Source organism: Culex quinquefasciatus, chromosome 1 (genome assembly GCF_015732765.1).
Source record: "Culex quinquefasciatus strain JHB chromosome 1, VPISU_Cqui_1.0_pri_paternal, whole genome shotgun sequence".
Lineage (NCBI taxonomy): Eukaryota > Metazoa > Arthropoda > Insecta > Diptera > Culicidae > Culex > Culex quinquefasciatus.
In genome coordinates, this window is record NC_051861.1 from 4485528 (window position 1) to 4513222 (window position 27695).

Sequence of the window (27695 nt, forward strand, 5' to 3'; positions counted from 1 at the left end):
CCAACCACAAAATCTCCCAAATTGGCCGTCGTTCCCCCGCTCCCCTCTCTTTCAGGACTACCTTCTCGAGTGTCCCCAGCCCTTGTTCTTTCCGCTGCCCCTTCCCCACTGGGACCTGATGATCTTTGACCGGACGTACGCCTTCTTCAGCGCCGTCTGGAACGGCGTCGAGATCGTTTCGTTTTACGCGGCCGGCCAGGCCGTCACCATTCTGTACCCCCTGACGTGCCACAATCCGTTCGATCCGCTCCGGCCACTGCCGGCGTCCACGCTGACGGCCGTGGCGGCCACGCGGAACTCGAGTGCCGCATTTTCCATGAAAGTTGATCAGTCGACGGACTCGGCGACGCCGACCAAGACGGACGAATCGACTGCACAGACCTCGGTAGATGTTGCGTGTTTTAAATTACTGTGTAACGAATCACAGCTCAGTGTGACTAACTTGGGAACGGTTTTTTTTTTTTTTTTGTAGAACAAGCAGTTCAACCAGAACCGGAACGAAGGTCGCAACAGCAACAACTTTAGACGGAACGATGGTGGGTTCAACAACCGGAACGGCGACATAGATTCACCGCCGAGACAGGCGCCAATGGTAGGTTAGGTTTTTGATTGGTTTCGGTTTTGAATTAATGATTTTTTCCCCTCCGTCTGTTTCTACTTAGGAAACCCAGCAGGAAGTTCCGCTCGGGTGCTGGTACTGTGCGAAGATGCCCAACTTTGAGTGTCAGTGTGGAGCGTTCTACTGCGATACCGGGTGCCAGCGAGCTGATTGGCCCAAGCACAAGGACAACTGTATGTCGTAAGTAGGGAAAATTCTCGTATGTTTGGCAGGTTATGCTCTCGTTCCTAACTCCGTCCAATTTGCTGATTTTCACTATTTAAAAAACTTATTTTGTAAAAAATGTTGATAAAACCTTGCTTGCTCACTTCCTATTGAGCTATTTATGAGTCGATTTCAGTTGAAAACGCTTTTTATGAGCTGTATTTGGACGTCAAAGTGCTGCTGATATGGCATTATTAGAGGACCGATGGAATTAGAGGTTGTTCCCCTCAGGGCTGCGGAGTCGGGTCATATTTCAAGCGACTCCGACTCCGGCTTTATGCGATTGGCCGACACCGACTCCGACTCCGGCTCCGGCTTTCAGCTCCAACCGACTCCGACTCCGACTCCAACTCCGGCCTGCCAATAGAGTTATCTAAGCCCGCTCTCACGCACACTAGTACGCCATTTGTTTTGCTGGACGGTACAAAATTTAACCTCAATCTTTTTCGTGTACGTACACGCAATACATGCGCACGTAGATAACTCTATAGAGCTATCTAAGCCCGATCTCACACACACTAGCACACCATTTGTTTTGCTGGCAGGTACAAATTTTAACCTCACTTTTTTTTGTGTACGTACACGCAATACATGCGCACGTAGATAACTCTATTCTAGCCGACTCCGACTCCGAGCTTTCAAAAAATGGTTGACTCCGACTCCGACTCCACATATTTTTAAATGTTTCAAAAGTTAGTTAACTGTTATTTCGAAAACATTGATAAATAGGATTATTTAAAAACTCTCTAAGTGGAAAAGAAACGTAAAAAAGTTTCTAGTTTTGCAAGTTTCATACGTTATTGAAACAGAAATCAAAAAATACCTCCAGTTTGAAGGCATTTTCAGAAGAACAGTTTAGTAAGTAAAATTTGGATTTATTAACTTAACCTCAAATTTTCATTAAATTTATTTAAAGCTATAATATTAAATTGTTATTATTTTAATGATCATTAAAAGGAAGCTGGCCTTAATGATCGGTTCAACAAATAAATTCAATTTGCTCACTTTTAGAGTGGCATTTATAGACTTGATAGTCACCTTGTTTTTTTTAATAATAATTTTAAACGCAACTATTTTTTAAAGCTCCATTGATTTTTTTAAGACATCACGCCATGCCTTAAGATGTTTATTATTACAAATCAATGTATCTAAAAAAATATTCGTTTTAAGGGCGCCTTTTTAAATATCCGTGACCTAGAAAATATTTTATCTGGGAATTTTGGTTTTTTTTTAATTTTAAAATTTTCAATATATTTAAAAGGAGGCGCGCAATACATCTTGCATCTTCACCTAAAACGAAGCTTTATGTATGGTCGCGCCTGCATCAAAATATATGAAAAAACTTAGAATTGGATAAAAAACAAAAATCCACAGGTAAATATTTTCTAGGTTACGGATATTTTAAAAAATCCTTAAGCTACCTTTCCAAGAAGATTTTTTTAGGTACATTTAGTTGCAATGAAAATCACCTTCCGTCATATTGGCGTGGGGCTAACAGTATGAGAAAATTCTTACCGGTTGAATAACATTTTGATTTTGATTATTTTGAATAAAATTCGAAATATAAATTAAATTCCTATCATTTTTTTATACATTTTTTTTTTATCTTGGAATCCTAGCCTATCTTGAAATCTTGAGTTTTTTCAACGATATTATGCAACAATTTCAAAATAGATTGCCTAAGTATCAACATTCTCAGATTTTAGTGGATTTAAGATTATTGAAATCATTAGGATAATCGAGATATTTTACATATTCAATGATTTTTTCAAATTTTTGTTGATATTTTTTGTCAGTTTCAAAAATTTTAAGCGCGATTTTTTGTACTTAGTTATAAACAAAACGTGATTGTTATGATCGTTGATTATTTGTTGGAAGATATACTGTCAGTGATTTTTTTCAGATTTCCATAAATAGTGATTATTATTTTTTATCTTTTTATGTACCTCATTACTTTTTTCCTGAAAATTGATTTACTTAAAACCTCCAAGACATTCGCTATCGGTGTAAAAGATGACTGTGTGTGTACTTTTTTCAGAAAGAACTGGATTAAATTTGGTCAAATTTTAATTTATAATTTCAGGCAAAAGGAAGCTGTCAAAAACCGATTAATAACTTCTGACTACAGGACCAATATTGTTTTTAGTTTTTTGAGTTATGATGATGAAAAATGGCAACGCAGCGCTTGCGAATAGAAAAGCAATTGAAAATATAAGAAGTTTTGTAAATTAAGCTGTTTTATAGCAAATACTGAAAAAATATATTTTTTGTTAAATTTAGGATAACTCCGACTCCGACTCGAACTCCGGGTTAACAAAAAATTTTCGGCTCCGACTCCGACTCCAGCTGATAAAATTAAGCCGACTCCGGGTCCAACTCCGACTCTGGCTGTTCAAATTTTGGCGACTCCGACTCCGACTCCAGATCCCCAAAAAGACCCGACTCCACCGACTCCGGCTCCGACTCCGACTCCTACTCTACAGCCCTGGTTCCCCTATTTACCTACATTTGAAGTATAATTATGAAATAAAAAAATCAATTTCAAAAATATCAAATTTAAGCTATTAAATTTTTAATGCACTTCAAATGTTGAATTCAAGAAAAAAAAAAGTAGTATCATGCCAATTAGTACATAAAAAAATGTCTAAATGGAATGTTCAAATTAGGGGAAATCTACCCATTTTAATCCAAATAAGCGGTCGTGTTTGAATGATGCTGGATAATCTAGAGTCTCCCTTGAATTTTACTAAAACCAAGTACACCAACGAGTAGAGCAAGTTTTTGTGAACATTTCTGTTTATTTTCACTTTCACTAAAAGTTATTCTATTTCTTTACCAAGCATTTAACAAAAAATCCCAAGGGTATTCTAATCGAGGCGAATGCATTGGGCCACGCCCATTTTTCTAATATCGGCTTAGTTCTTTTTTCTTCCAACACTCTGTCGAGTGTTGCCATTTGCGCTGACAGTTCAAACGAACACTCACGAAAAGTGGCATTTATAGGGAAAGTTTCCTGGCATCGCTGGCTGTGATGCTGGTGGTGTGGACGGCCAGCCTTTGTTCTTTTTTGCCTTCGTCTCTCGCTCGGTTTTCTTCAGCCTTCGATTTGAATGCAAAGTGAAAATTGAAACGTCAAACGACTTGGCGCGTTTGGTTTTTTGATGGCGCTTGCTAATTTATTACATTTTCGGGATTATTCTTCAAGTGAGTGCCTTACTAATGATCAAAAGAACATGTTGCCGGTAGTTGGAAGCAATTTCATATCTTAAGCGCCGTGAAAAAGTAAGCGAAAGTGAAAAGTTAATTTTGGCGATATTCATTAAGCGTTTGAGGGATTCTCGTGTGTCACTGTGTGTGCCAACAAAATAATGAGAAGTGGTCTCGCAAAATACAAATTATGATCAAAAGTGCATTAAATGTGATCTTTTTGGCCAGTAAGTGGCATACATTTGCGTGCTTACTCGAGGCGGTGCTGTTGCTGGTAAGTTTATAGCCCAAATAGTATTTTTGGAGCTTTAATCGAGCATCAAACTCTCCATATGACGAAGATAGGTGTTTGATTGGAAAGGGTAGATTTCCCCTATTTATAATAGAAATTATAAAATTATAAATTTTTTAAACCTAACACAGTATTTAACCGTAGCTGGGCCTCAGCCGTAGCCGTAGGGGACCATCCATAAACCACGTGGACAACTGAAGGGGGGTTCGGCGATTGTCCACGCTCCATACAAAAAGGTTTTATTTGTATGGAAATTGTCCACGGTGGGGGGGGGGGGTTAAGAATTCCAAAAAAGTGTCCACGTGGTTTGTGGATGGTCCCTAGTCCAGTTACCGAATTTTGCTCGCCAAAGCAGGTATTGGACTATGACTAACAAACAAATTCGCACTTTTTCGTGTTTGAAAGTTTGCCAAACTCGCAAACAACTCAGAATGTATGCAAAATGCAGGCAAACTGCCAAATCAAAGAGTCTTTTTAATACCAAAAAGTATTAAGTTTTGAAATTCAAAAATTCTTATATTTTAAAATTCTTTGATTCTATAATCCTTGAATTGTTTATTATTTTAAAATTTTAATTTTCAAAACGGATTTTTAAGTTGTAAATTAATAAATTTTTAAATTTGTTAACTTTGAAATTCTTTAGTTTTGTCAGGTTTTTAAATTCTTCAATTCCTAACTTCTTCAATTCTACAAATTTAAGCTTCATAAATGCTAGCAGCAGGCTTAGTCGAATGGTAAAGCTGTCCGCTTTGTAAGCGGATGATCATGGGTTTGATTCCCATCTGCTCCAACCTTCCATCGGATGGGGAAGTAAAACGTCGGTTCCGGCCTTGGTTCTTGTTAGGCCGTAAAGTCATTCCAGGTGTAGGAGTCGTCTCCATGCCATTAGTACAAACAACACAACAAACCAAAATCTGCTCCGGTGGCATCGTTGGCGGCGGTTGGACTCGCAATCCAAAGGTCGTCAGTTCGAACCCTGGGGTGGAAGGTTCCTTGGAGTAGAAAGAGGTTTGAGTGCCCTCCCTTCAAGCCTTCGGACTCCTAGGATCGAGCAGAAACTTGCAATAGAGACCGCAAAAGACCTGGGGGTCGTGAATGTGGATGGTTTGATTTTTTTTTTAATGCTTCGTAAGTTAAATAAATTTAAAAAAATATATTTTTTATAATTTTAATTTTTTAAATGTTTGAGTTTTTTTTATTATTAATTTAGACGTTCCTAATTTCTTGTACTACAATTTAAAAATATATATATGCAGTCCAGACTTGATTATCAGAAGCCTTGATTATCCGAAGTTCGATTATCCGAAGGTTTTCATAAAACTTCGAATAATCGAATCATGACCAAATTTTTTTGTATTTTCTTTCTTTTAAGACCAAATGTGATTTCTGCGAACTCATTTTAATCAAATTTGAATATGTGATTGCCTTTTGAATTAAAAAATCCGATTTTTTTTCAATATTTCATCTCCGCCATTTTTTGCCGCCATCTTGGATTTTAAAATTCTAAATCATTTTAGTGTAGTTTTTGGGTCATACTTAAGCTCAAAAATCAAAAATTGGACATCGAAAAAAAAAAAAAAATTTTCGTGGTTCGATTTTATCCGAAGTGAAATTTTTACCGAGGCCTTCGGATAATCAAGTCTAGACTGTACTTAAATTTGCAATTATTATTATTTTTTTAATTCCTAAACTCAATAGCACATTCATTACCTTTCCTTGACACAACCGGACTTGGACTGACATGACCCTAGCTGTCCCACCTCGCCCCGCAAAGAAAAAAAGAAAAAAAAATCGTAAACTTATTAGGTAGTTTTTTTTTCAAATTTTTTAGTTTAAAAAATCATGAAGATAAAAAAATCGAAAATTTTAAATTTTTAAATTGCAGAATTCTTAAGTTCTTAAATTTTTAAGTTAAAGACATACACAGCAAATTCTGATGTTCGTTTTCAGTAAATACGTAAATAACATCAGTTGAAATTTGTATGGAGCTGTCGAAGTTTGCTAAAATTTCAGCAAGTTTTCATTTACTGAAAATTTCAGTAGTGCAGATTTCAGTAATTGAACTGAATCCAGTAATGAGAAATTGATGTGTAGGTTTCGAAAATTCCAAAGTCGTACATAATTGTATCTATGGTAGATCTCGATCGTAAATTGTACCAATATTCTACTCTACCAATAGCTATACTGCCGTTCTACGCATAATTGTCCCATGTCAGTTTTTGACGATTTTGACTTTTTGCCATTTTTAAGTTTAGTCTGATGTGTACTTTAAGAAAAACACATAAAATCTGGTACTTTGTTCGGAAACTCATCAAAAACAACACCAAGTCTGTTTGTCCCATCGTTGAACTTCTACGCAGAATTGACCCACCTGTTGTATAGCAAGAGGATCACAAATAAGGGTGATAAACTGCTAACTGGGGCGATTAGGGACACATAGGGCGAATAGGAACCCACGAGACAATTATGCGTAGAAACACAGAAATCGGTCGAAAAATTTCAATCGCGTTTTTCTCAGTTGCACTTTTTTGAACATGGGACAATTATGCGTAGAACGGCAGTATAGGTTGAGCAGAGCAATTATGCTGTTCTAAAGCTGTTAATAACCTGATCCACAGCCGATTTAGTGCCAACTTTTTTTTTTAATTAAACATTTTCTCCTTCCAACAGGCGCATGGTTCCGATATCTTTCTCCAACAAGATGATTCTGCAGCAAGCGGTCGCGTCCAGGAACGCTTCCACGATCTCGAGCACGCCGTACACTCCGTCCTCGCCGGAATATAGCGGCAACAACAACAACAACCAGCAACAACAGAGACAGCAGCCACAGCAGAATCGCTTCAACGGAAATGACTACAACCAACAGCAGCAGCAGCAGCAGCAGTACGGCCAACGGAACAACCAGCAGCAAAACGTACAGAACCGACTTGCCAACGGTCAGCGTCAGAACTCACAGCAGAATGGTAGCGATCAGCAGGTCAACGAGGCCGCCACCAAGCTGCAGCGCATGAAGCTGAACAAAGCGGGTTCGAGCTCGTCGCCGGGACGGAAGCAGATCCTGGAGCCGGGTCGCTTCCCGCCGGAAGGAGCGCGCGTCAAAATCACGACTTCGCTGCAGTCGGGCTGTCTGTACATTTACCACAACAACGGTGGCCAACACGGCGGCCAGAGTGACTTCCAGGCGTTGATCAACCGGCTGCACCAGGCCGCTGACAACGAGTCCCGTCCGTTGGCGGGCGCTCCGAAGGTGGACGACGTGGTGTTTGCTCCGTACCAGGGTATGTTCTACCGGGCCAAGGTGCTGGCCGTGAAGGAGACTAAAATCGACGTTCAGTTTCCGGACTTTGGCAACCTGGAGACGGTCGCGTTGAAGGAATGCCGCGAAATCTTAAATGAAGAGCTCAAGTGGGCGAAGTATTTGTCCTTCCCGGTGATGCTGGACGGCGTTGAGGGTCCGCTGACCAAGGAGCAGAAGCACATGGTCGAGCAGCTCGAGTTTGAGGAGGAGTTTGAACTGGTGGCGGCCGAAACGGTTCCGGACTCGGAGGTGCGCCAGGTGGTGCTGAAGCGCGAACGGCAGAACGTGACGCTGAACATGGCGCTGGTTGAGCTGAAGGAGAAGGAGGCGCGGCAGCGGCGTCTTCGCGAGGAACAGCGTGCTGCGAAGGAACGACTCGAAAAGGCGGAAAAGAAGAAGCAGGAGTTGGCGGCCAAGATTCCCGACCCGGACACGTACAAACCGCTTATTTTCGATGTGAGTATGGTGGAGGGGACGAAACTAACCGAACAACTTGAAGAATTGAGCAAGATGATTGATGAGGTTGGGCTCTAAAGACTAACCAATAGAATAAACAAGGTTTTCAACAATTCATAAAACGTTCTTCAAAAATATCACACATTTTCAGGAAGTTGCCACGGCGAAGCAACTGACGGCGGACAAACGCTACACGCTGTGCATTATCGACGCCAGCGAGGTCCTAGAGAGTAAGCTAATATCCGTAATCGCCGCCGAACACGCGCCCCAGTACGGAGAGGTCGTGGCTGATTGCGAACGGTTCGGGCTGGCCGATCCGAACGAGTACCTGCCGAAAATGCAAGGCGAGCTGTGCCTCGGCCGCTACAAGGCCGACTGGTCCCGGGTTCTGTACGACGACGAGGAAAATTCGCTGCTGCTGGACGTGGGCACGCTCGTCACCCCGGACGAGTTCCGGCGATTCCCGGCTGGCCTAAGCTGCACCGTGTACAACAACGAAGTCTTTGTTGAAAGTGAGTATCTTTTCAGTCAAACATTTATTTTGTTGTGTTCGTTACCAAGGTAACGGAGAAAGAGTAGCGTAGAATCTGTTTGTTTCGAAATCATCTGCCGGTTGGTCAAGGCCTACTTCAAAAAAATGACTTGGCGGGCTAGGTGTCGAATTGGTCCTTAATTCTAACTTTTAAAATTTCCTTCCTCAGATATGCCCCTCCTGGAGCAGATGATGAAGGACGGCAAGCCGAAAAGCATCCACGGGAACACCGTTGACGCGTGGGTGGCCGTGTCGGACAACGGATCGCTCGGCATTCGCATCATTCCGAAAGCCAACTGAAAGCGAGAAGCTAAGTAGAGGGCAGCAGGCCCCTTGACTGGTGGTTGCTGTTGCGCGACCAAGCGTCGCCATCTATGATTGTTTTATTTTTTTAACCTGTATTGTGCATTTTTGACCGTTGTTTTAAATATTTTCCCAGTATCGTGCTTAAAGATTTAAATGAAAGTTTGGAAACAAGTACTGAAAGACGACACAGAAATTATCTAACTCTAATTCTTTGAAAGGAGAGTCATCATTTTAACAAGTAGTCTTCATACCAACCACAAAAAATATGACGATCTCGCTGAGATTTTAAACTTTTTCGTTATTTACCTTAGAATTTTACTGCTGGATTTCTTTAAATGTAAACTCTACAGTCTGAAAACATTAGAATCTTTTGATTGTTGATTCCAAAATCAGAAAAAAAGCTTGAACTTCCACTCTGAAGTTACCAAAATTAGCTGTAAAGTTTGAAATAGTTTATCAACCACCTTAGAAAGCCAAATCAAAAACAAAAAATTGTCACATTTATCTCTGCTATTGAAAATACAATCACTGTGATTTGTATTGCATAAATTTGGCATGGCAAATGTCCTCTGTCTTGCCTTTTCTGAAGAATTGGCACCAACCATAATGTCATCATGTTCAATATTTGCCATGCCAAACTGTTGCTTAACGAAAATATGGTTTTCGTAAGCCATATTACAAGAATTCCGCGTTGAATCTTTAAATCATTCAATCTAATGAAGCTTGAATTATCAACCAGTTGTATAGGTGTAACAGAATCTTGTTTACAGTCAGTCTAAACTGATTGACGGTCTTTGGCAAAGACTCTTTGCCGGAAATAGAAATGGAGTTGTTTTTCTAAATCCCTAACCCGACAAACTACCTGCTGTCAAAATAAATAGATTTATGAATTTCTTGGAAAAAATATAAATAATTAAATTTTGATGAAAAAAAAAGGATTTATTAAATTTCGAATTAAACGCAATGTTTTCCACAGAATTTTACAATTTTGCTCTAAATAAACACATTTAATTCCCTCGGAAAATGGACGCCAGGTTCTCTTTCGTTCTGAACTGGTTCATTGAAAAGGCACGAGGGCTGACACCACCTGTTTTTTTTTTTTTATTTCGACTTTTTAACTGAATATCATTCTTACATTTTTATAATCTCATAGTCGGATTGAATCCCATAATGGTTTCTTCCAATATTGTGCAACACCAAATTTTTCTTTTTGGGAATTGCCCATCCTTCCTTAAGTAACCAACTCTCAATAAATAAAAAATCAAATTAATTTCAAGAAGCGTAGCAACGTGATCAACATCCTTTGATTGAGTTACATAATATTTGAAGAAACTCAGGATGACATCGAAATTATTAAATCAATAAAAAAAACTGTAACGCATTGTTCTTTAGATAACAACTTGACAAACGGGTGGTGTTAGCCCTCAGGCTGTTTCATTGAATGGTAGAAAACCTAGCAGTTGTTTGCCGAGGCCTTTGGGTCTCAACTATTTTTGTGTAGAGCATTTTTTTATAATATTTCTTCAAATAAAAATGCCATATAAAAAAATAACAAAAGTCTCATGAAAATAACAAATTGTGCAAAATTATTCTCGTCTTTAAACAAACAATAACACATTCATTTTATTCCATTCTAAATAATACATATAATAGAAATAAGATACACTAACGAAAAACTAACATGTTTTTAAAATTATTTGGAGTTTATTTTCCTTATTCTATACTAACCCAATTAACAACAAATCGGCTCGCGTCGTAAAATTTAAACAAGGTGAATTTAAGAAAAACTAAAAAATTAACCCTTGTAGCAAACTTGAAGAACAAGTTGTTAAAGCAGCTTTGTCACTTGTTTGCCACTTGGGAACATGACTTAAAGCATTTTACTAACAATTTATTTTAAATTTACTTCAAAATTATATCAAACACAATAATACAATTATTACATTCTTTCCTTATCAGAACTATATTCTATACATTCAAATATTAACAATTACAAATTTTAAAAGATTTATTATTTTCCATTTATTTTGTATAATCAATAAAGTATATTTTAACCAATTGCAATTCAATAAAATTTCAAGAACGATGAAAAGAAAATCCCCTCAAATAAGCCTTCGAAAAAAAATCATGCAATGGGCGGAGCATTTTCGACAACATTTTTCGAGAGATTACAAATACGTTTTTTTTTTCTCTTTTTCATAGTCAGCCATTTGACTCTCACCAGAATAACATTCACGCCGAGCTCGTTCGTTTGACATTTTACCATAATTCCGATCACCTCCTTCATGTCTGCCTTCAAATGATTGCTGTCACTTCGCAGCAACGTACGAGCAAGAGAGAGAGAGAGAGAATGCGTCGAGAGGCTGCTTGAGTGCCGAACTCGGTTTTTATTCGTTTCAAGTTCGTGTGTATCGAAGGATCGCCCTCGACCCGCAGGAAGCAGCCAAGGTGGCTCCCGAGACGGTGGAGCCACGGAGGAGGAAGCCGGGGAGGTGCTCTACAGTTCGGCTGAGCTGTGGGGCATTTTCTCCGAGTACATCGGCAGGTTCAAGACCTGCAAGACCCGCTTGGACCAAGTAACCCTAGTCAGTTACATGATCTCCAAGTATGGAATGTAAGGAGTTGTTTTTGATGTGTATATTTAATATGTTGATCGATCCTCGGTCCTAACCTGGTCTTAGCACCTAAGAGGACCTAATAAAAATAAGTTTAGAATAAAAAAAAAAAAAAAGTTCGTGTGCGTTCACTGACGGTCGCTCCAAAATGATGATCTTGACATGCGCTGGTGTGTGAGCATTCAAATTTCGATGTCGATGATGAATGCTGGATGAAATCTCTTTCAAGACTCCCTCTCTCAAATTTTGGCCATGAATATACTTTTTTTTGTTCTTGGATCAAATCACATTTTTCGATTATTTTGTATTTTCTTTTTTTCAAATCAAATGTAGTAAAATCTATTTGCCCTTAGAGTAAAATCATATTTTTGACACAACGATCAAAATTAAAACCAATTGAAACGAGCTTCCTCGTCATCGCCCATGTTTACCCAAGTGTTCCTCTCAATTCAAATCGCTTAAATTTCCAAACTCACCTCCTCAAAACATCACTCGGCAAGACTGTCTGTCTCAAAGTAGGTAGTCAGTACGCCGCCTGCTTCGTCGAACGATGCGCTAAAATGTTCTCTCTAATTCGATCAATTTTGACACTTGCCCTGCTAACCCTCCACGTGACCCACTCCCACCCAATCATCAACGGCGTCGAGGTTCCCCGCGGATCATCATGGCCAGCTGCGTCGTTTAGCTTCGCCGTGTCGCTGCAGAGCGTTCCACTCAAGAAAGCAGGAGCTCCTCCGACGCACTTTTGTGGCGGAACGTACCTCGGTTCCGGGTGGATCGTAACGGCCAACCATTGCGTGATCGGTTTGTAGGTTATGTTGAAGGTTTGGGTCGTTACGGATTGTTTTGTAAGGTTTTGTTTGTTTTCAGCCAGAATCGATCCATTTACGCGTACATTGGAGGACGAGCGTTGAACGAAAGTCGAGAATCGGCGCTGTATAAGGTGGATCGCAGAGTTAGCCATCCGGATTTTAACCGGTAAAAGTTGTTTGATTGGGGTAGCTAGTGTTGTTCTAAGGACTTTCTTTCCAGAGTGACGCTGGCCGCCGACATTGCGCTGCTCCACGTGCGACCGACCGCGGCGGAACAACCCAACCTCGGCGGGCTCGATGACGACGTTCACGTTACACTTTTATTACCGTCCAGGCCGGTCAACCGGCCGGCGCAGTCCAATCTTAACCTACTTAACCTAGAAAGTCAAAATGGCGGCGACGAAGACCAAGAAGAGTGTCACATTTTCGGGTACGGATCGGCCAGCTTTTACGGTCCCGGCAGCGATACGCTGCGTTACGGGCCGCTCCAGCCGCTCGGGTACGAGCAGTGCGTCGAACGGCTGGGACCGGTGGTGGCCCCGGCCACTCCCAACTGTGGAATGTTTTGCGCGATTGGGTTCGCCGATGCGTGCAGGGTATGGGTATTTGAGCTTTGATGTGGTTCCTAACCTAACCTAACTTTTTTTTTCTGGCGTGGCGGGGGTTTTGCAGGGAGATTCCGGTGGCGGATTGGTGTGTCGTCGGAGGTTGACCCTGGAACAGGTGCTTAACGGAGAGAGCGAGGATCAAGTGCGGTCGCCGTACACGCTGCGTGGGATCATTTCGTACGGGGCCGGTTGTGGTGCTCCGGCGTCGCCGGGAGTTTACACCGACGTGGGGTTCTTCCGGCGGTGGATTGATCAGTATGTTGGAGGTGAGTTTTGGAATTTTAGGTTAAACAACCTTTTCTATGTAAGCAATTCGGTTTTTTTTTGAAATCCAAAATAAGAAAAAAAGGTTTAAATTTACGTTATTGTTTTATAATTAATTATTTTTTTCGCCATTTTTTAAATCTTGTGCCTTTTTCAACATAATTTTCTGGGTAATAAAATTTAAAGAATTGTGTATTCTAAATTACGCGTGCACAATTTTGACAGTTGGGTTCATTGGCTGATGCACGAAGTGATTTGCTTACTTTTTTTCGGCACCCTTCGCAAACGTCACATTTTTGCAAGATCATTTCCGGAAGAGATTCGGAAAAGATCCGGAAGCAATTTGTATTGATTTGATGTTTGCTGAGGGTGCCGAAAAGTTTGGTTATGTTCTGCTAAAAAAAAATAAAGTTCGTCAAAATCTGTCAACATGAATAACTTAAACTTTGTTTGATTTCTGTTTTCTCAGCAAAAGGACAGATCCACACACTTGATCAACAATATAAATTATTTCTACGTGAAAGATGTGGTCTAGAATAGTTCACGGTAATGGCACATGCACCCGTCCCACTAACGGTCCTTTCTCTGACCCCAATCAACAACAACTCATCCGGAGCATCCGCCTCCGCCTTAAACTTGCATTTCTCTTTGTCCTTATCCTAACCTACCTAAGCCAGCCCTACCCTACTGTTTCATCGGTTCCCGATCGGGCGTCGTCGGTTCCACCTCCTGCTTGGCGTGATCTTTCAGCGCCACGGACTTTGTTTCCGGGTGCATCAGCGTAAACAGTGCGGCCAGCAGCACCGCCGTGCCGCAAATCGTCGACGGAATCCACCACGCCAGCTGGCCGAGCAGATCCACAATGTACGGCGCGGCCATCGAGCCGACGTGCGCCATGGTCGAGCAGATCCCGAGCGCCGTGTTCCGGATTTCCGTGGGGAACATTTCGGCCGTGTGCAGGGTCACCACTGCGTAGACCGCGGATATGCCTAGTCGACCGAGCATCGCTAGCGTTACGATCACGGTGGTGTTCTCCTTGGGAATGGCCAGCACCACCAGCAGGCAGATTCCGGCGTACAGGAACAGGCAGAAGGAGGTGCTTTTGCGGCCAAAGTAGGCCAGCACCACCATTGAGAGAATGTAGGAAATTATGTCCACCGTTCCGGTGGTGGCCACGTACACGTTCCGATTAGCGGCAAAGTTGTCCGCGTTGAGGGCTGCAAGAAAATCAAACGATCATGATCCGTAACATAACCTCAAACATCCCCAAAACAAAAACCTACCCGTTACGTAGTAACACAGCGACGTAACGCACCACGTAAAGTGACAGATCAGCGCCCGTCGGCACAGCGCCGGAGTTCCGTACAGCTTGGTGAACTCGCTGCACGATCGCTTGACGCGAACCGAAAACGGAACCTTCGGCTCGGGAACGTCCTTGGCTGCCGCAAGCTCCTCTGGACTCAGCTCCTTGTCGCTGCTGTCGCACAGTTCCGCTGGAGGTTTGCGGCCAAAGACCATCCGGTAGGCACGTCGCTCGCGACCTTTGCTCAGCAACCAGCGGGGAGATTCCACCAGGAAGCTTGAAGAGAGTCGGTTAGTCGGATATCAAGTTGGAGGTCGATCGGATACTTACTACAGGTGTATGATCAACAGGAAGGATGGGATGGTCAGTGCGAGGGAAAGATCTCGCCACGGCTTGATGTAGTACGCGGCAGCGGCCAGAATCAGCATGCCAATTGGATAGGAGAAGTTGAACGCTATGCTCATCCAGGATCGGTGCCGCACGCCGACGTTCTCCGTAACTGCAATGGGATTCCAAAATGGTTATAAAGTAACGCCTCAAAAAATCTCGATCCGTAACTCACGTAACGCAAATGGTGGATAGAACACGCCCGAAGCCGAAGCTCCCAACCCGATTCTTCCCAGCAGCAGCAGCGCATAAACCGGTGAAAACGTGGTCAACACCCCCGACACAATGTACAAAATGGCGGCGATCGTGAAGCTGCTCTTCCTCCCGTACTTATCGGACAAGATCCCAAACGTGGACGCCCCAAAGAACTTGCCAATCGACAGCGCCACCTGGACCGTCGACCTGTAAGCAGTCCGCTCGCAAATCAGATCCCACTCGGGAACGATCGAGTACCCGGCCGGTTGCTCGTAGTGCATCTGGAAGTCCGGAACGCCCAGGCAAGTCCTTTCGCCAGGCCGGGACGCGACACCCGTCGTCCATGCCAGCGCGTCCACGTAGTTCATGTTGGCGAACCGGGCGTAGTCCCAGTCGAGGACGGTGCACGTGCCGTTGCGGGTGAGGCCACCCGGCGTGGAGATGTTGCGGATCTCGTCGTGGGTCCAGCCGTGCGCCAGCAGGTCCGGCATGACGCAGTAGTAGTTGGCGGGCATCTGGCTCAGGAACACGTACGACGACACGTGGAAGCCGTTCAGGATGTTGGGCGTCAGGCAGAGGATGAACATGAGCCTGGAAACGGGAAAGGTGGAGAACGAGTTGTTATTTATTTTTGTTTTAGAGCCAGAGTATTCGGCCTTTCACTTAGTTCGGCTTGAAAAAAAAATCTGGAGTATTTTTAAAAAGGTCCAATAACCAAAATTTTCGGTTTTTTGCTTTTTGGGTGTTTTTTAAAACCGCCTTGAGTCAGAAGTAGTAAAAACACCCAAAAAGCAAAAACAAAAAATTTGGTTTATTGACCTTTTCAAAAAAGGCAAAATATTTGCTTCGACTTTCTTCAAATTTTCCAGAAATCATGATTTATTTTTTTGCTACACTGCTAAATAAGTTTTAGGGTTTTAGTGTGTCATAGCTATCAATCATCACCAAAATCTTTGTTTTGTGTAATAAGTTAAATTAAAATTAGTTTTTTTTTTAGAATGCAACAACTTTTTTCTGGCAAGTCCAGGGAACAACTTTGCCGAAGAGTGCGAAAAGATTCGTCCACTATTTAAAATGTTACAGAATTTATAACACCGCCACTGAAAACATCAACTTTTTCATCACTATCTTCTGGCAGCACCATCAGCTTGCTTGGTTGCATGAGCGTCGCGACGCCTGCCTCAATCTTTTCTGCCGTAGCAGCAAGTGCTGCCAGAAGAGAGTGAAGAAAAAGTTGGTGTTTTCAGTGGCGGTGTTATAAATTCTGTAACATTTTAAATAGTGGGCGAATCTTTTCGCACTCTTCGGCAAAGTTGTTCCCTGGACTTGCCAGAAAAAAGTTGTTGCATTCTAAAAAAAAAAACTAATTTTTTAATTGAACTTATTACACAAAACAAAGATTTTTGGTGATGTTTTAGATGACAAAAATGCCATAGCTATGACACAAGTTGACTAAAACCCTAAAACTTATTTAGCAGTGTAGCAAATTAAAATAAATCATGATTTCTGGAAAATTTGGAAGAAAGTCGAAGCAAATATTTTGCCTTTATTTTTAGATGTAAAATTGAATAAAAAACTATATTTCTGGGCTCAAAACTGTCAAAATCCAAAACGCACAGATTTTTCGTGTTAAATCCCATTTAAAATTCAATGTCAAAGCGCCAGATCCTGTCGCAACCAATCAAGCTCATATTTGGGATTCGGGCACAGTACACCTAGGGGATCATGCCCTGAAATGCCCGAAAAAATTTACCCGTTTTGTTACATCCTAATACACACGCAATAAAAATACGAAAACTAAATTAAAAAAAAAAATATCCAGCTTTTTAAGCGAACATGGCGTTGGCATAAGAGCCACATTTTTTTCTTATGTTGGTACCCCTACGCAATTTTGACATTTCAAAACAATGAATGATTTCATGAAAATATTTTTTTCTCTAAAGTTAAACGTATTGTACCGACCTGTTGTCCCGAAATTAAAAATAAAATGTGGTAAAAGCCTGGAAGTGACCGTATTGGTTTGAATTTCGAAATTCAATATTTTAATGAAAATTTAGAATATAAGCAATGTAATTTTTGCCCTCTTTTTAATTTATTTATTTTTAAACACTTTGTACGACCAAACATGGCTTCACGGTCTTTCTTTAAGGCTAGTACGCAGATCGGAAGGAAAGGGGTCAAGAAACAGCTTTACGAACATTAGAACAAAGGAGAGGAAGCTATTACTTGGGGCTTTTCTTCACCCTCTCTGGCTTGCTTTAGCTGCCGCTGCTGCCCATTTGATTTTTTTCTTGACCGGTTCCTTCTGAAGTGCATATACCGCTTTACAGAAAAAAGTGTATTTGCCCAGTCACGACGTTCTAGCAGATATTCTTAGCACAGCATTATACATAGCAGAAATGTTTTACTTATCTAGCAGAATTCTGGCAGAACCAGCTCTGCTATAATATTTCGTGACTAAAATCAAAAACAATCTTCCCAATTTTTGAAATTTTGCCTTGAAATTTAAAGAGAGTGATCCGAAATGTTTTTAACGCGTTGGACATAATAAAATACTTAGGGACCATCCATGAGCCCCGTGGACATATTTTTAGAATCGAAATCTGTATCGAATCGAAATTGGTTTGCTTTTTCACTTTTACTAAAGTTTTTTTTTGCTAAATAGTTACACTATAATTTTTACATTTCGCTTCGCTTGACACACTTATTGAAAATCATGAAATTTTTAGTAGTTTTGAGAAATTCAGTGTGAAATTTTTAGTATTTAACATAAACAAACTCTAATAAAAGTGAAAAAGCATACAAAATCTCGCTTCGATCGAAAAAAAATGAAGCTTTGAATATTTTCGAAAAAATACGGTACGTTGTGATTTGAAGGGGAGTTCGCTTGTCTGTGAGAGGAAGAAGTTCGGTGTTCGGTCGGTCCTCGATAATTTTAACTTTTGTGCGTGTTTTTCTTTGATTTTAAAGTTTTCCTTGTGCTGCAACGATTCAAATTGACTTACAAAAGAGAAATCAAGTGGAATCTTTTGCAAATAGCTGTCATTTTTCAAGATTTTCATCATTTTTATGGATTTTTTTCTTCTTCATATTTGTGTTGTTATTGTGCTTTGGGTAGCGCAATGCCTTGCTTGTCAAATTAAGGTTAAACGGGTTAAACGTCAGCTTTGCTACCTGTGCACGTACAGTGCACGTACGCTCATGACGCTCACTTCTCTCACTCTCTTTCGGAAATATGAGTGCTTAGGGCTTTTGTTAATTTGATTTGGTTAACCGCGGTGGATTTTCTTGAAATAATTCGAACTGTCAAAAATCAGTGTTGATATTTCCGCGCTCTCGCGAGAAAAAATCCTCTCTCTCAAGTTCTCGCCACGAGTCTCGAGCTGCCGAGAGAAACTCACCGATTGCCCGTGCTCTCCTCCACTCGCGAACGGGCTTTCTCGCGAGCCAGAATTGCCCGTTCGCGAGAAGTTCACGTTCAAGAAACGAACAAAAAACAACACAGCGATTGAAGTTACACCTCTATACCATCGCCTGGTTCGCATTAATAAGCCTGATAAACAAATTGCTAGCTTGGGACGAACGGCTAGCACGAGACGCTCGCGAGCGCTCGCGGCGAGAGCAAGAACGCGAACGAAAATGCGAGCGCGAGCGAGAAGAGAAAAGTACTACAAGTTCTTTCCCTCGTTCGCGAACGAGAAATGCTTTCCTTCTTCTCGCTCGAATTCCAACACTGGTGCGCATGGTTGCTTATATGAGGGAATGCATGGTTGTTTAACATGATTTCATAGGTTTTATACCCTAATTTACAATTTTATTTATTTGCAGAGAATTTACTAAAATTCAATTCTGTTGATTTGAGCGTATTCAGGGAGCCCAAATCAATCATACCTTGACGAAACTTAAGCGTTTACTGACATCAACTTCAAAAATGTCGAGTTGTGTTATCAAAATAACGAACGAACCTCGATCATTTTATCGTTAACGACCTTGACAAATTACTAAATGATTAAGTTACAATTTCAAATTCAATTAAAAAACATCAATAAATTGTGTACTTTTGGAGGCTCAGCTGTTATCTCCGCTGGTTTCATCACCCAAGGCCGGGGTTTAATTATAATTCTTTCATTTCCCACTCTTTTTGAAAATTTCTTTCAAAGCCACAGCACTTCCCTTCCGCAATTCTCTCGACTGCAACAAAGAAAGGAGAAAAAAAAAACCGAGAACCTTTCACAACACACTTCATCGCTACAGCAAGCCATGCTGCACCGATAGACAGGAATTTAATTTCGTTGCATGGGAAACGGTCAAACCTGTTGACCAGAACGAGCCCCTTGAGCTTGACTTTCTCTACCTCCTCAAGCTAGTTTGGCTTGTTGCATTCAGCGTTCAGTTCAACGAAAGGCGACGCCCACTACGATGCCAAGAATTTATTTATTTCGTGAAATTTCCCACCGAATCGAACCTTCAAACTTGACCGTGTATCAACGAATCTTAAAAGGTTTGTTTGTTGTTTTAAAGAAACACGCAATGATTCGCACGCTCCACGCATGGAAGCCAAACATGCGTCTGGTTTGGCGATAGTGGTAGCTATAATTAGTAATAACTACTTTTACTCTTGAAGCCGTGATTAGAACGCAATTGTTTTATAGCTCAATGTACTCGAAGACAGATAGTAAACAGGTTGAGCGTGATAGTGGCCACATTTCGAGCTTGCTTGGATTACGCGTCCGCTGTCAGAAATGACTGCTGGTCAGTTCAAAAAATCGCCATATCTGGACGCTGCCATCGCAGCAACCTTACATAAAACGCTGACACGATCGCGAGGGAAGTTCGTTCGATCGGCTAATCGTACGATTCGCGACGACAACTCACGTGGGTTCTCACGGTTTTTCCTTGAAAATGACGATCTTTCATTCACGATTGATGTTGTTATTTGTTGTGATTTCCATAGTTTGATCAACACATCAGTGCAGAACAGTTGGCGGCGATCAACAGCTTGGCACACGTGATTGGTGATTTGAAGGTGGTCTACTGCGATCAAGTTTCCGGGACTTTTCGTGTACTTCCCTGGACTTGTAATTAGGTTCGCGAGTTCTTTGGGGTTAATTTATTCCAGAGTCGTAGCAATATTATTTTTTATTCGCAAAAAAGCGAACAAACTTGACCGCTTGCCAACTTGGATCGACTTCGCGGCTGGATAAGTTTTACAACAATTTCAGCTGGTTAGTTTCTTGCATTAATAATTATCTCTGCTCATGTAGAGACAGTGCCATCGACCGGCCTCTTCCGCATGTGCACACACACACACACAGGTCATTTGACACGGTACGGTAAAGGGCGATCGCGCACGTGTGATTTTGTTTTTGCCTTCCTCACCTCACTGAGGCAAGGCTATAAAATCACTCGAAAAATGAACTTCTTAAATACACCTCCTAGATATACCTTCACGTATACCTATCGACTCAGAATAAAATTCTGAACAAATGTCTGTGGGGATGTGTGTAGACATGACTTTTTTCCACACGATTATCTCAGAACTCGACGGTAACATTTCAAAAGGCATCATGTACATTTTGACACTTTCTGGGTTATTGCATATTCTGAAAGTACTCCTAATAAGCTACCTCTCCACCAAGAATGAGCAAAAGTTACTTCAGTAAAGTTTGTTTAATCATGATTTTAAATAAAGTAACATAAACAAAATCTCTGCCATCAGCAGTCTCTGTTTATATAGCCCTGTCAACCTGTCAAACAAAAGACTACATAAACCTCGTGACGGAAAAAAGCAACATGAACAAAGCGCCATGTACATTCGGCGAAGAAAACCGAATCATAACAAAGCGTCCCCCTCAATGCCAGCAGGGTGATATAAACGTTGGTGATTTCAAAAGAAGTTATGTTTGTTTTTCGCAAATAAAATTACGGAAATAATGTTTTATTAAATTTGGATGATCAAGTATCAATAAAAGCAACGTTTTTCATCGTTTTTTATCATTAGAACATCTTATTTAATTTTTAAATTAAAATGGGAATTGAAAATGGATGTTCAACATTCAACTGCGTTTTTCTCAAAACGCATGGTTTGTACATGATGCTTTTTGAAATGTTGGCGTCGAACTGGCTGAACCGATTTTGGCCAGATTCGCCGTATTCTGTTCGTTTTGGGGTCCCCTAAGACCTTATTAAATTTTATTCTGTTTAGTGAAGTACTTTTAAAGTTATGTCAAGAAAAAGTTTTTTTTGTAGCTACAAAAAAGGGTGATTTTTGCATAACCTCAAAGGCCGGGTCATTTTGCTTACGCGCGAGAGTCGCAGAGCATGCGTATCGCCCGGTTGCCACATTGCTTAAGCAGTGTCTGCGTATCTTCTGGAAAAAGTCTGTATTAATTATGTTGCTGAATACATCATTTTGTCTCGACAAAGATTTACACGAACTTTTTACTGAAATATACAACTCATAAAACATTATTTACTAAGACTAGGGGGACAGCATGCAATTCCATCGTGCACCTTATGTTGGAATTGAAAACGAGATTAAAAATTGGTGTTCTGGTAAAAACAATAATTATAAAAAAAAAAAAAATGAAAAAAATTAAAAAGATTAAAAAAAACTCTTAAATTAATTTGTAAGTACAACCTAAAATACAACATGAATGCGAGGAAGGCACCAACCACCTTAAGGTGGATTAAGTAACGTTTTTTTATAATAAATGTCACAAAAATCAACTGTAGAAGTTTAGGACAAGTTTGATTCTAATAAATTTGTTATCATATTTTCTTTTTCATGCAATCTGTTGATATTATAAATTGTTAATTGTTATCAACAGTTCAAATTGTCAGTACTCGTATCGAAAAGCCGTACTTTTCGACACTCTTTTGGACTTTTTACTAAAAATTCCTTTTTGAAAATTTGTGATTTATTTTCTGTCTTCGACAAAGTTGTCGTTTTCAGAAAAATTGAAAACTCTAAACAATATTACCCAAATGGTATCTCACAGGGACAAAAATTATTTGGAAGAAAAAAAAACGGATAAATATTGAAAACTGTACCAAGTTTTTTTTCCCTGTAAAATTGAGTTTAGTATCGAAAATTAGGGACCATCCATAAACCACGTGGACACTTCAGGGGGTATGGCGATTGTCCACGATCCATACAAAAAAGTTTTTTTTGTATGACCGATTGTCCACGATGGGGGGGGGGGGGTAACAGATCCACAAAAAAGTGTCCACGTGGTTTATGGATGGTCCCTTACATAAATTTAGATAAGTTGCAATTCCGTTTTAAAAATACTAAACTTTTTTTGTCATTCTGCAGTGACAAAATGGCCTACTTATGAATAGGTACCAAAAATATCAGTTTTGAAATGTTCATTATTTAGAATATTTTGTTTTCCAATCTTTTTTTTTTCTTTTTTCACTTTTGCTTCCTTCTAAAACTCAGTTTAAAAAGTTAGTTTTCCGACACAATTATCTTTATTCTTTAATTTTGTCTTTATCGCCATAATCTATGCACTTTTTTATATCATTTCAGATTTCTCTTGCTAGGACCAACCAAACTCCTTCTCAGGTGAAAACCAATGGAGTTTGACCGGATATTTAAAAGTTAATTGTAAACACTAAAATTTATTGTATATTGTATTAAAACGATGTAGGTTTTTGGTGCTACTGCTTTGGTGGCTTTTCCTACCGAATAAGGCTTTCTAGGCCCAGTGAAAAATATATAATTTAACTCAAAAATGACGAACTCCTCGTCACAGTGTCCTGATGCAAACAATGATCGAGCTGTAGCTGTCACAGCCCTGCGAAGTATGTTGGCTGACATATCGGACAGTCAGTCAAAAAAACCAGCTAGAAGTCGCCTGACAAAAAAATTTTGCTAGAAAGAGATAGGAAACCTGATGCAAACAAACGTCCAGCTGTCATGTAAACATACTTTTAATGTGTTGGTAAATTTCTGACTAGAAAGCCTTATAAAAAATCAAATCAAATTATACCTCTCATTTGAGTGCCGAAAAGTTAAGTTATCTATTATTTTCGAATGATTTCATTGTCCCACTGAGAAAATCAATCTTAAAGCAAGTTGTGAAATAGATTTTTTGTTGCAAATTAAAATCGTACACTTGGAAATCTCACTGTCCTCCCCTCAGTATTGCTTGCACCGAGCCGTTTCAAGTACGTCATCGTTGAGAACGCGACCAGTTGCTATCCCGAACTCCGCCGTTTTTCCCAAACCCCATTCCTTCTGTTTGTACCCTCAAGTTAAACCCATTTCACGTTGCTCCATTCTTCACGCGCTTTTGCTTTCACAATTTCTTCGGTCGCGTTCCTATTTTCTAAAATTATACCCAAATGCTCGCTTTTTTGCTTTACTTTCCTTGTTCACTCACGCTTGAGAATGCTTCATCCCGAACCGGCCTGCGCTTCTCTTTTCATGTTGTTCCGTCGCAATCGGGTTTACTTTCAAAAATTTCAAACGTGAGCGCAAAGTCCACTATTGAACGGTACGTTTCGTTTCAGTGCAGTAACGTGCGCGACCTCGACCTTGGCCTACTTTGATATACACTTTTGATGCACACTGGAAAAAGTTTACTCACCAAAGCCACAGACTTCCGTTGGACTTTTTCTCCAGCCCGTCCAGGATGAGTTGCTTGAAGTCACCGGGGGGCGTGCCAGTCTCCAGGGAGTGCAACTTGCCGTTCAGTTGCTGTTCCGGTTCCGTCGTCGCGGTGGCACTTCCATTTTCCACCGGTTCCGGTGCATCTTTCTTGATTTCGTCGCCACTCATTTTGAAAACACCAACACTTTAACAAAGGGGAGGGCGTTCCTCCTAATCTAATTTTGGGAGCACAAACACGAAATTGCAACAATGACGATTTATTGGGATGATTATTTTTGTATTGCGGTGGGAATTTGAACTCCGAGCACGCCACCCTTCTTAAATCATCGGAGTCGAACGCTGAGACGGCGCCCGACAACACCTGTTTATGTGTCTATTTAGGGAAAGTTGATCAGTAGAGTTTTGCACAACATTTTTTTTTTTTTTTTGAATTGATAACAATTTCTCAAATTTCAAGCTTTAATTGTAAAATTAAAAAAAAACTTCTTTTTCTGATAGAAACCACTGACCAACCTTCCCTAATTTCTCTCTCATCTGTCGAATTGGAAATCTTCGGTACACAAGGACTACTAGACGCTTTTACTAATCATCGCCTGCTCTGTTGTGTGGACTCAGTCAACACGCCCTGGCAGTGCTGACCGATGACCGATATGGGCTGTTTTCTGTGTGTTCAGCCGCACTCCTTATCGGGCATTGGTCGCTAATCCTCTGATTTGTTCGGAATTTCCTTAATCTTCTCCCTCCTTCAGAAATGAAAAGATGAACACTTGTCTAACGTCAATCCCACTCTCTTCCAACAGGATCCAAACTATAAACAACACTCTGACGCAGATGGAAACCAGCGCTGGACTGCGAACGCCTTTCGAAGGAACCTCGCATCCCGGTCCCTCTTATCAGTTCGTTCCCGAGTCCAAGGCGTCCACTTTCCTGTACAAATTCTCACATTTAGTATATTTGCACACAGTTTATCAACCATCGACAGCACTCACAGTAGGCCGGCCACACCACCACCTCCAGCGCAGACGCTGGAATTCGTTACGAGGTTAATCAGAGTTTACTTCGATTATGTTAATTTTAATATGTCGCGAAAAGTTGGCGCGACGCGCCGCCGAGCCTTCCCAATTAATTAAGGAATGCGGTCCCTCCGCTCCCCCCCTCGAATAAAGTGCAAAAAATAAAAATAATACACAACACGGGAACAATTATGCACACTTTTACTAACCGCAGCAGCAAGCGCTGCAACGCTTTTCACGGATTTGTCACGAACTGTTGTAAGAGCACGCGCGTAAACGCCACCGATCCGAATGACCAGTGGACAGCTACTGAAACGAAAAACTCCCGTCCGTGATCGAAGTGAGCGTTGCAACGCCTCTCTCCCGTACCGCGTGGTTCTCGGCGGTGAGCTCCTCTCTATTTTCACCAAGCAAGCCATGTGCTTGTTGTGCAGTTTGAACACTCTTTTCTTTTCTCTTGCGCGGTGAGAGAGGAGACCGAAGAGACGAGAGAGGGAGAGCAGAGATGAAAGGGTGGCGCCGGCGTCGCGACGCTGGTCAACTGAGAGGAGACGCTTGGTGTTTGACAAGACGATGAATGATTTGAGCAGGAAATGCTCATGGATTGCTGTGAATACGGTTGAGAGAATCAGAATCTCTAGTTTTAAGTAAGAGGATTCAGGGGTAAATGTTTTAGTCGATATCTGGAGTTTTTTTGAAAAGGTCCAATAAACCAAATTTCCAGTTTTTGCTTTTTGGGTGTTTTTGAAACCGCCTTGAGTCAGGGGTATAGAAAAACACCCAAAAAGCAAAAACTGAAAATTTGGTTTATTGGACCTTTAAAAAAAAAAAAAAAACTCCAGATATGGTAAGTTTACCGTTTGTTGAATGGTAATAAAACGGCATTTTGTACAAACACGTTGATTAGGATTTAGAAACTTTTTTGCTGCTTTTTTACGAATATTTTTCAAAGCTTATGACTCCTCTCATTTAATTTATTTTCCATTTAATTTGAAAAGTATAAGGCCAAACGAATTTCTTTTAGTTATCTTTTTTTTCAAATCAAGGATCTTCTTTTGACCCTTAAAACAATCTGAAACTTAAATTGCATTAACAAGGTAAAAAAATATTATTTGCTTTTAAAGTTGTTTTGAAAATTCCGTGGTCCGTGATCCTAAATAAAAATTAAAGCTATAAGTTCATCATCGATTGTACCAACTATTATCGTTGAAAATTTCTTATTAGGTTTCTTTTTTTTGCTCCTCGATTTTTTGGGATTTTTTGAGAAAGAGGAGAGAAAAAAAAGGAAACAATATTTGCATTTTCTCAAATAAATTATTTTAAACTGGACACAACAAAAATATCACTAAATGCTTTATGCATCATTACAGTTATGCTACTATCATAAATTAGCAAATCATTGATATTTATGAAAAGATAAAATCTAAAACTTTTACGTTTTGTACGGATATGTGGTCCCAAAATCCAAAATGCCCAATTTGAAAAAAAAAAATTTAAAATGCAAAAAAATAAACATTGTACAACGTATTGTAAATAGTTTTTAACAGCTCTCTACGGAAACATTATTCGCTGTTATAATCCCGAAGTAAAGTTTCAAATTTTATATATCGATGGACATCCTCCCGCCTCATTACGACCCCGACATTGATTTGCTTAAAAAAATGTAATGAAAAAATTACAAAAACAATTTACTAATAAAAGTCCCAAACTTAGGCCAAAAAATTGTCCCTACACCTCATTAATCTACTAAGTTTGATTGATTTTTGATAAAGCAATCAATTAAATGTTGTTAGTTTGTCATTTTAAAGCGCCTCCAACATACTTGAAGCGATTTTGAACTTTTGATAACTTGTTTGGTAAGTTTATATGAAAATTTAGTATAAATTTCCTTATTTATGTAAAACTTTACGAAACATGATATTTCAAACCACTATCTATAGAAAATTGCTTTTTAGTGTTAAAAGAACAGCAACTAAACATTTTCCAACAAAAACCGTCGATAAAAATATTGTTTACACATGTTTTTTTGCAATTTTGAAGTAAAAAATAACATTCCAGTAAAAAAAACCGTCGGATAATCCGGATCGGTCCGGAACCAGAATGGCCGCTCGGGGGACACATTTCCGATGGTCAAATAGAGAATAAAAATACCTTTTCTTTTGCAACTTGAAGCGTCCATATCCGTCCACTACAGCCCGATTTAGACACTATAGTATGAAATAATTATTTTTTATTCTCAATTGACCCAATAACTTTGCTGGGAAAACCATACAATTCTACTAGGTCAGTTCTGTGAAAAATGTCAACATTTCATATTTACAATAGTGTCTAAATCGGGCTGTAGTGAACGGATTTGGATGCTTCAAGTTGCAAAAGAAAAGTATTTTTATTCTCTATTTGAATTTCGATTTTTGGCCTAAGTTTGGGGCTTTTTTAAGTATACAGCAATTTCCCACGAAAACAGCATGATTCAAAAAAAAGTTCTCCGATTGAGCTCAATTTTTTTCTGGGGGATCCTTGGCCGAAATAATTAGACCCGTATTTTTTTGTTTGGGTGACCTACGCCGTGTTAGGGTGGTTCGAAAAATGGCAATTTTCGTAGATTTTCGCAAAAACCACTTTTTCCAAAAAGTCATATCTCCGCACCATTTCATCTGATTTTAGCTGTCCTAGACGCAAAAGAAAGGTGATAAGTTTGGCTATTTGGGAAAAATAGTAAGAAGATTCAAAAATCTAGCTTAACATTTGAAAAGGTCGTATGAAAACTTAATATGCTGTTTTGAAGGTCTCGGGACCAAAGAGCCTATGTCCGAAAATATTTTTATCGGATTCCTCGGAAAATTCACATAACATATCAAAAAATGGTGAAGTTATGTTTTCGTTACTCTGAGATACGATTTTTTGAAAATAAAAACTGGATTTTTCGACGCGCCATGCGCAAAAATGGGAAAATAACGAAAATGG

General features: G+C 40.2%; 3 protein-coding genes across 7 annotated transcripts in view; 2 read left to right on the top strand and 1 right to left on the bottom strand.

Annotated features, from left to right (window-relative positions):
• The window catches only part of LOC6032629, an 11007-nt gene extending 1069 nt beyond the window's left edge, over positions 1 to 9938 (top strand). Inside the window, exons 3-8 of one of the 2 annotated variants that reach the window (XM_038249332.1) lie at positions 56 to 385; positions 473 to 592; positions 663 to 799; positions 6993 to 8076; positions 8228 to 8588; positions 8778 to 9938. In XM_038249332.1, the coding sequence (XP_038105260.1) occupies positions 56 to 385; positions 473 to 592; positions 663 to 799; positions 6993 to 8076; positions 8228 to 8588; positions 8778 to 8908 (2163 nt within the window). In that variant the 3' untranslated portion in view covers positions 8909 to 9938. The remainder of the gene's footprint in view (positions 1 to 55; positions 386 to 472; positions 593 to 662; positions 800 to 6992; positions 8077 to 8227; positions 8589 to 8777) is intronic. The other variant, XM_038249333.1, reaches the window with a different exon arrangement.
• Positions 9939 to 11857: 1919 nt separating this feature from the next.
• On the top strand, positions 11858 to 24917 carry LOC6032628 (serine protease 56). Of its 2 annotated transcripts, XM_038261684.1 has the most exons (5): positions 11858 to 12337; positions 12400 to 12507; positions 12562 to 12937; positions 13014 to 13215; positions 24519 to 24917. In XM_038261684.1, exons 1-5 carry the CDS (start codon positions 12090 to 12092, stop codon positions 24530 to 24532), a joined length of 948 nt encoding a protein of 315 aa, XP_038117612.1. In that variant the 5' UTR covers positions 11858 to 12089; the 3' UTR covers positions 24533 to 24917. The 2 variants fall into 2 exon arrangements, with proteins under 2 accessions (XP_038117612.1, XP_038117605.1); XM_038261677.1 differs by lacking the exon at positions 24519 to 24917 and having other exon boundaries at positions 11861 to 12337; positions 13014 to 13292.
• LOC6032627 (organic cation transporter protein) lies at positions 12648 to 25033 on the bottom strand. 3 transcript variants are annotated; one of them, XM_038261664.1, is made up of 6 exons: positions 24931 to 25033; positions 23696 to 23933; positions 15079 to 15689; positions 14847 to 15015; positions 14497 to 14792; positions 12648 to 14430 (listed from the first exon to the last, which is right to left on the bottom strand). In XM_038261664.1, the coding sequence occupies exons 2-6, from the start codon at positions 23884 to 23886 to the stop codon at positions 13898 to 13900; spliced, it is 1800 nt and encodes a 599-aa protein (XP_038117592.1). In that variant the 5' UTR covers positions 23887 to 23933; positions 24931 to 25033; the 3' UTR covers positions 12648 to 13897. The 3 variants fall into 3 exon arrangements, with proteins under 3 accessions (XP_038117592.1, XP_001843199.2, XP_038117581.1); XM_001843147.2 differs by having other exon boundaries at positions 24941 to 25027; XM_038261653.1 differs by having other exon boundaries at positions 23696 to 24091; positions 24941 to 25027.
• Positions 25034 to 27695: the final 2662 nt, after the last annotated feature.

Coding starts and splice junctions, on each gene's coding strand:
- LOC6032627 (XM_038261664.1), bottom strand. CDS start 23,886: ATGAGTGGCGACGAAATCAAGAAAGATGCACCGGAACCGGTGGAAAAT. Junction 15,690..23,695: donor AACGGAAGTCTGTGGCTTTG/GTGAGTAAACTT, acceptor TCCCGTTTCCAG/GCTCATGTTCATCCTCTGCC. Junction 14,793..14,846: donor CTGTTGATCATACACCTGTA/GTAAGTATCCGA, acceptor ACTCTCTTCAAG/CTTCCTGGTGGAATCTCCCC.
- LOC6032628 (XM_038261677.1), top strand. CDS start 12,090: ATGTTCTCTCTAATTCGATCAATTTTGACACTTGCCCTGCTAACCCTC. Junction 12,338..12,399: donor AACCATTGCGTGATCGGTTT/GTAGGTTATGTT, acceptor GTTTGTTTTCAG/CCAGAATCGATCCATTTACG. Junction 12,508..12,561: donor AGCCATCCGGATTTTAACCG/GTAAAAGTTGTT, acceptor CTTTCTTTCCAG/AGTGACGCTGGCCGCCGACA.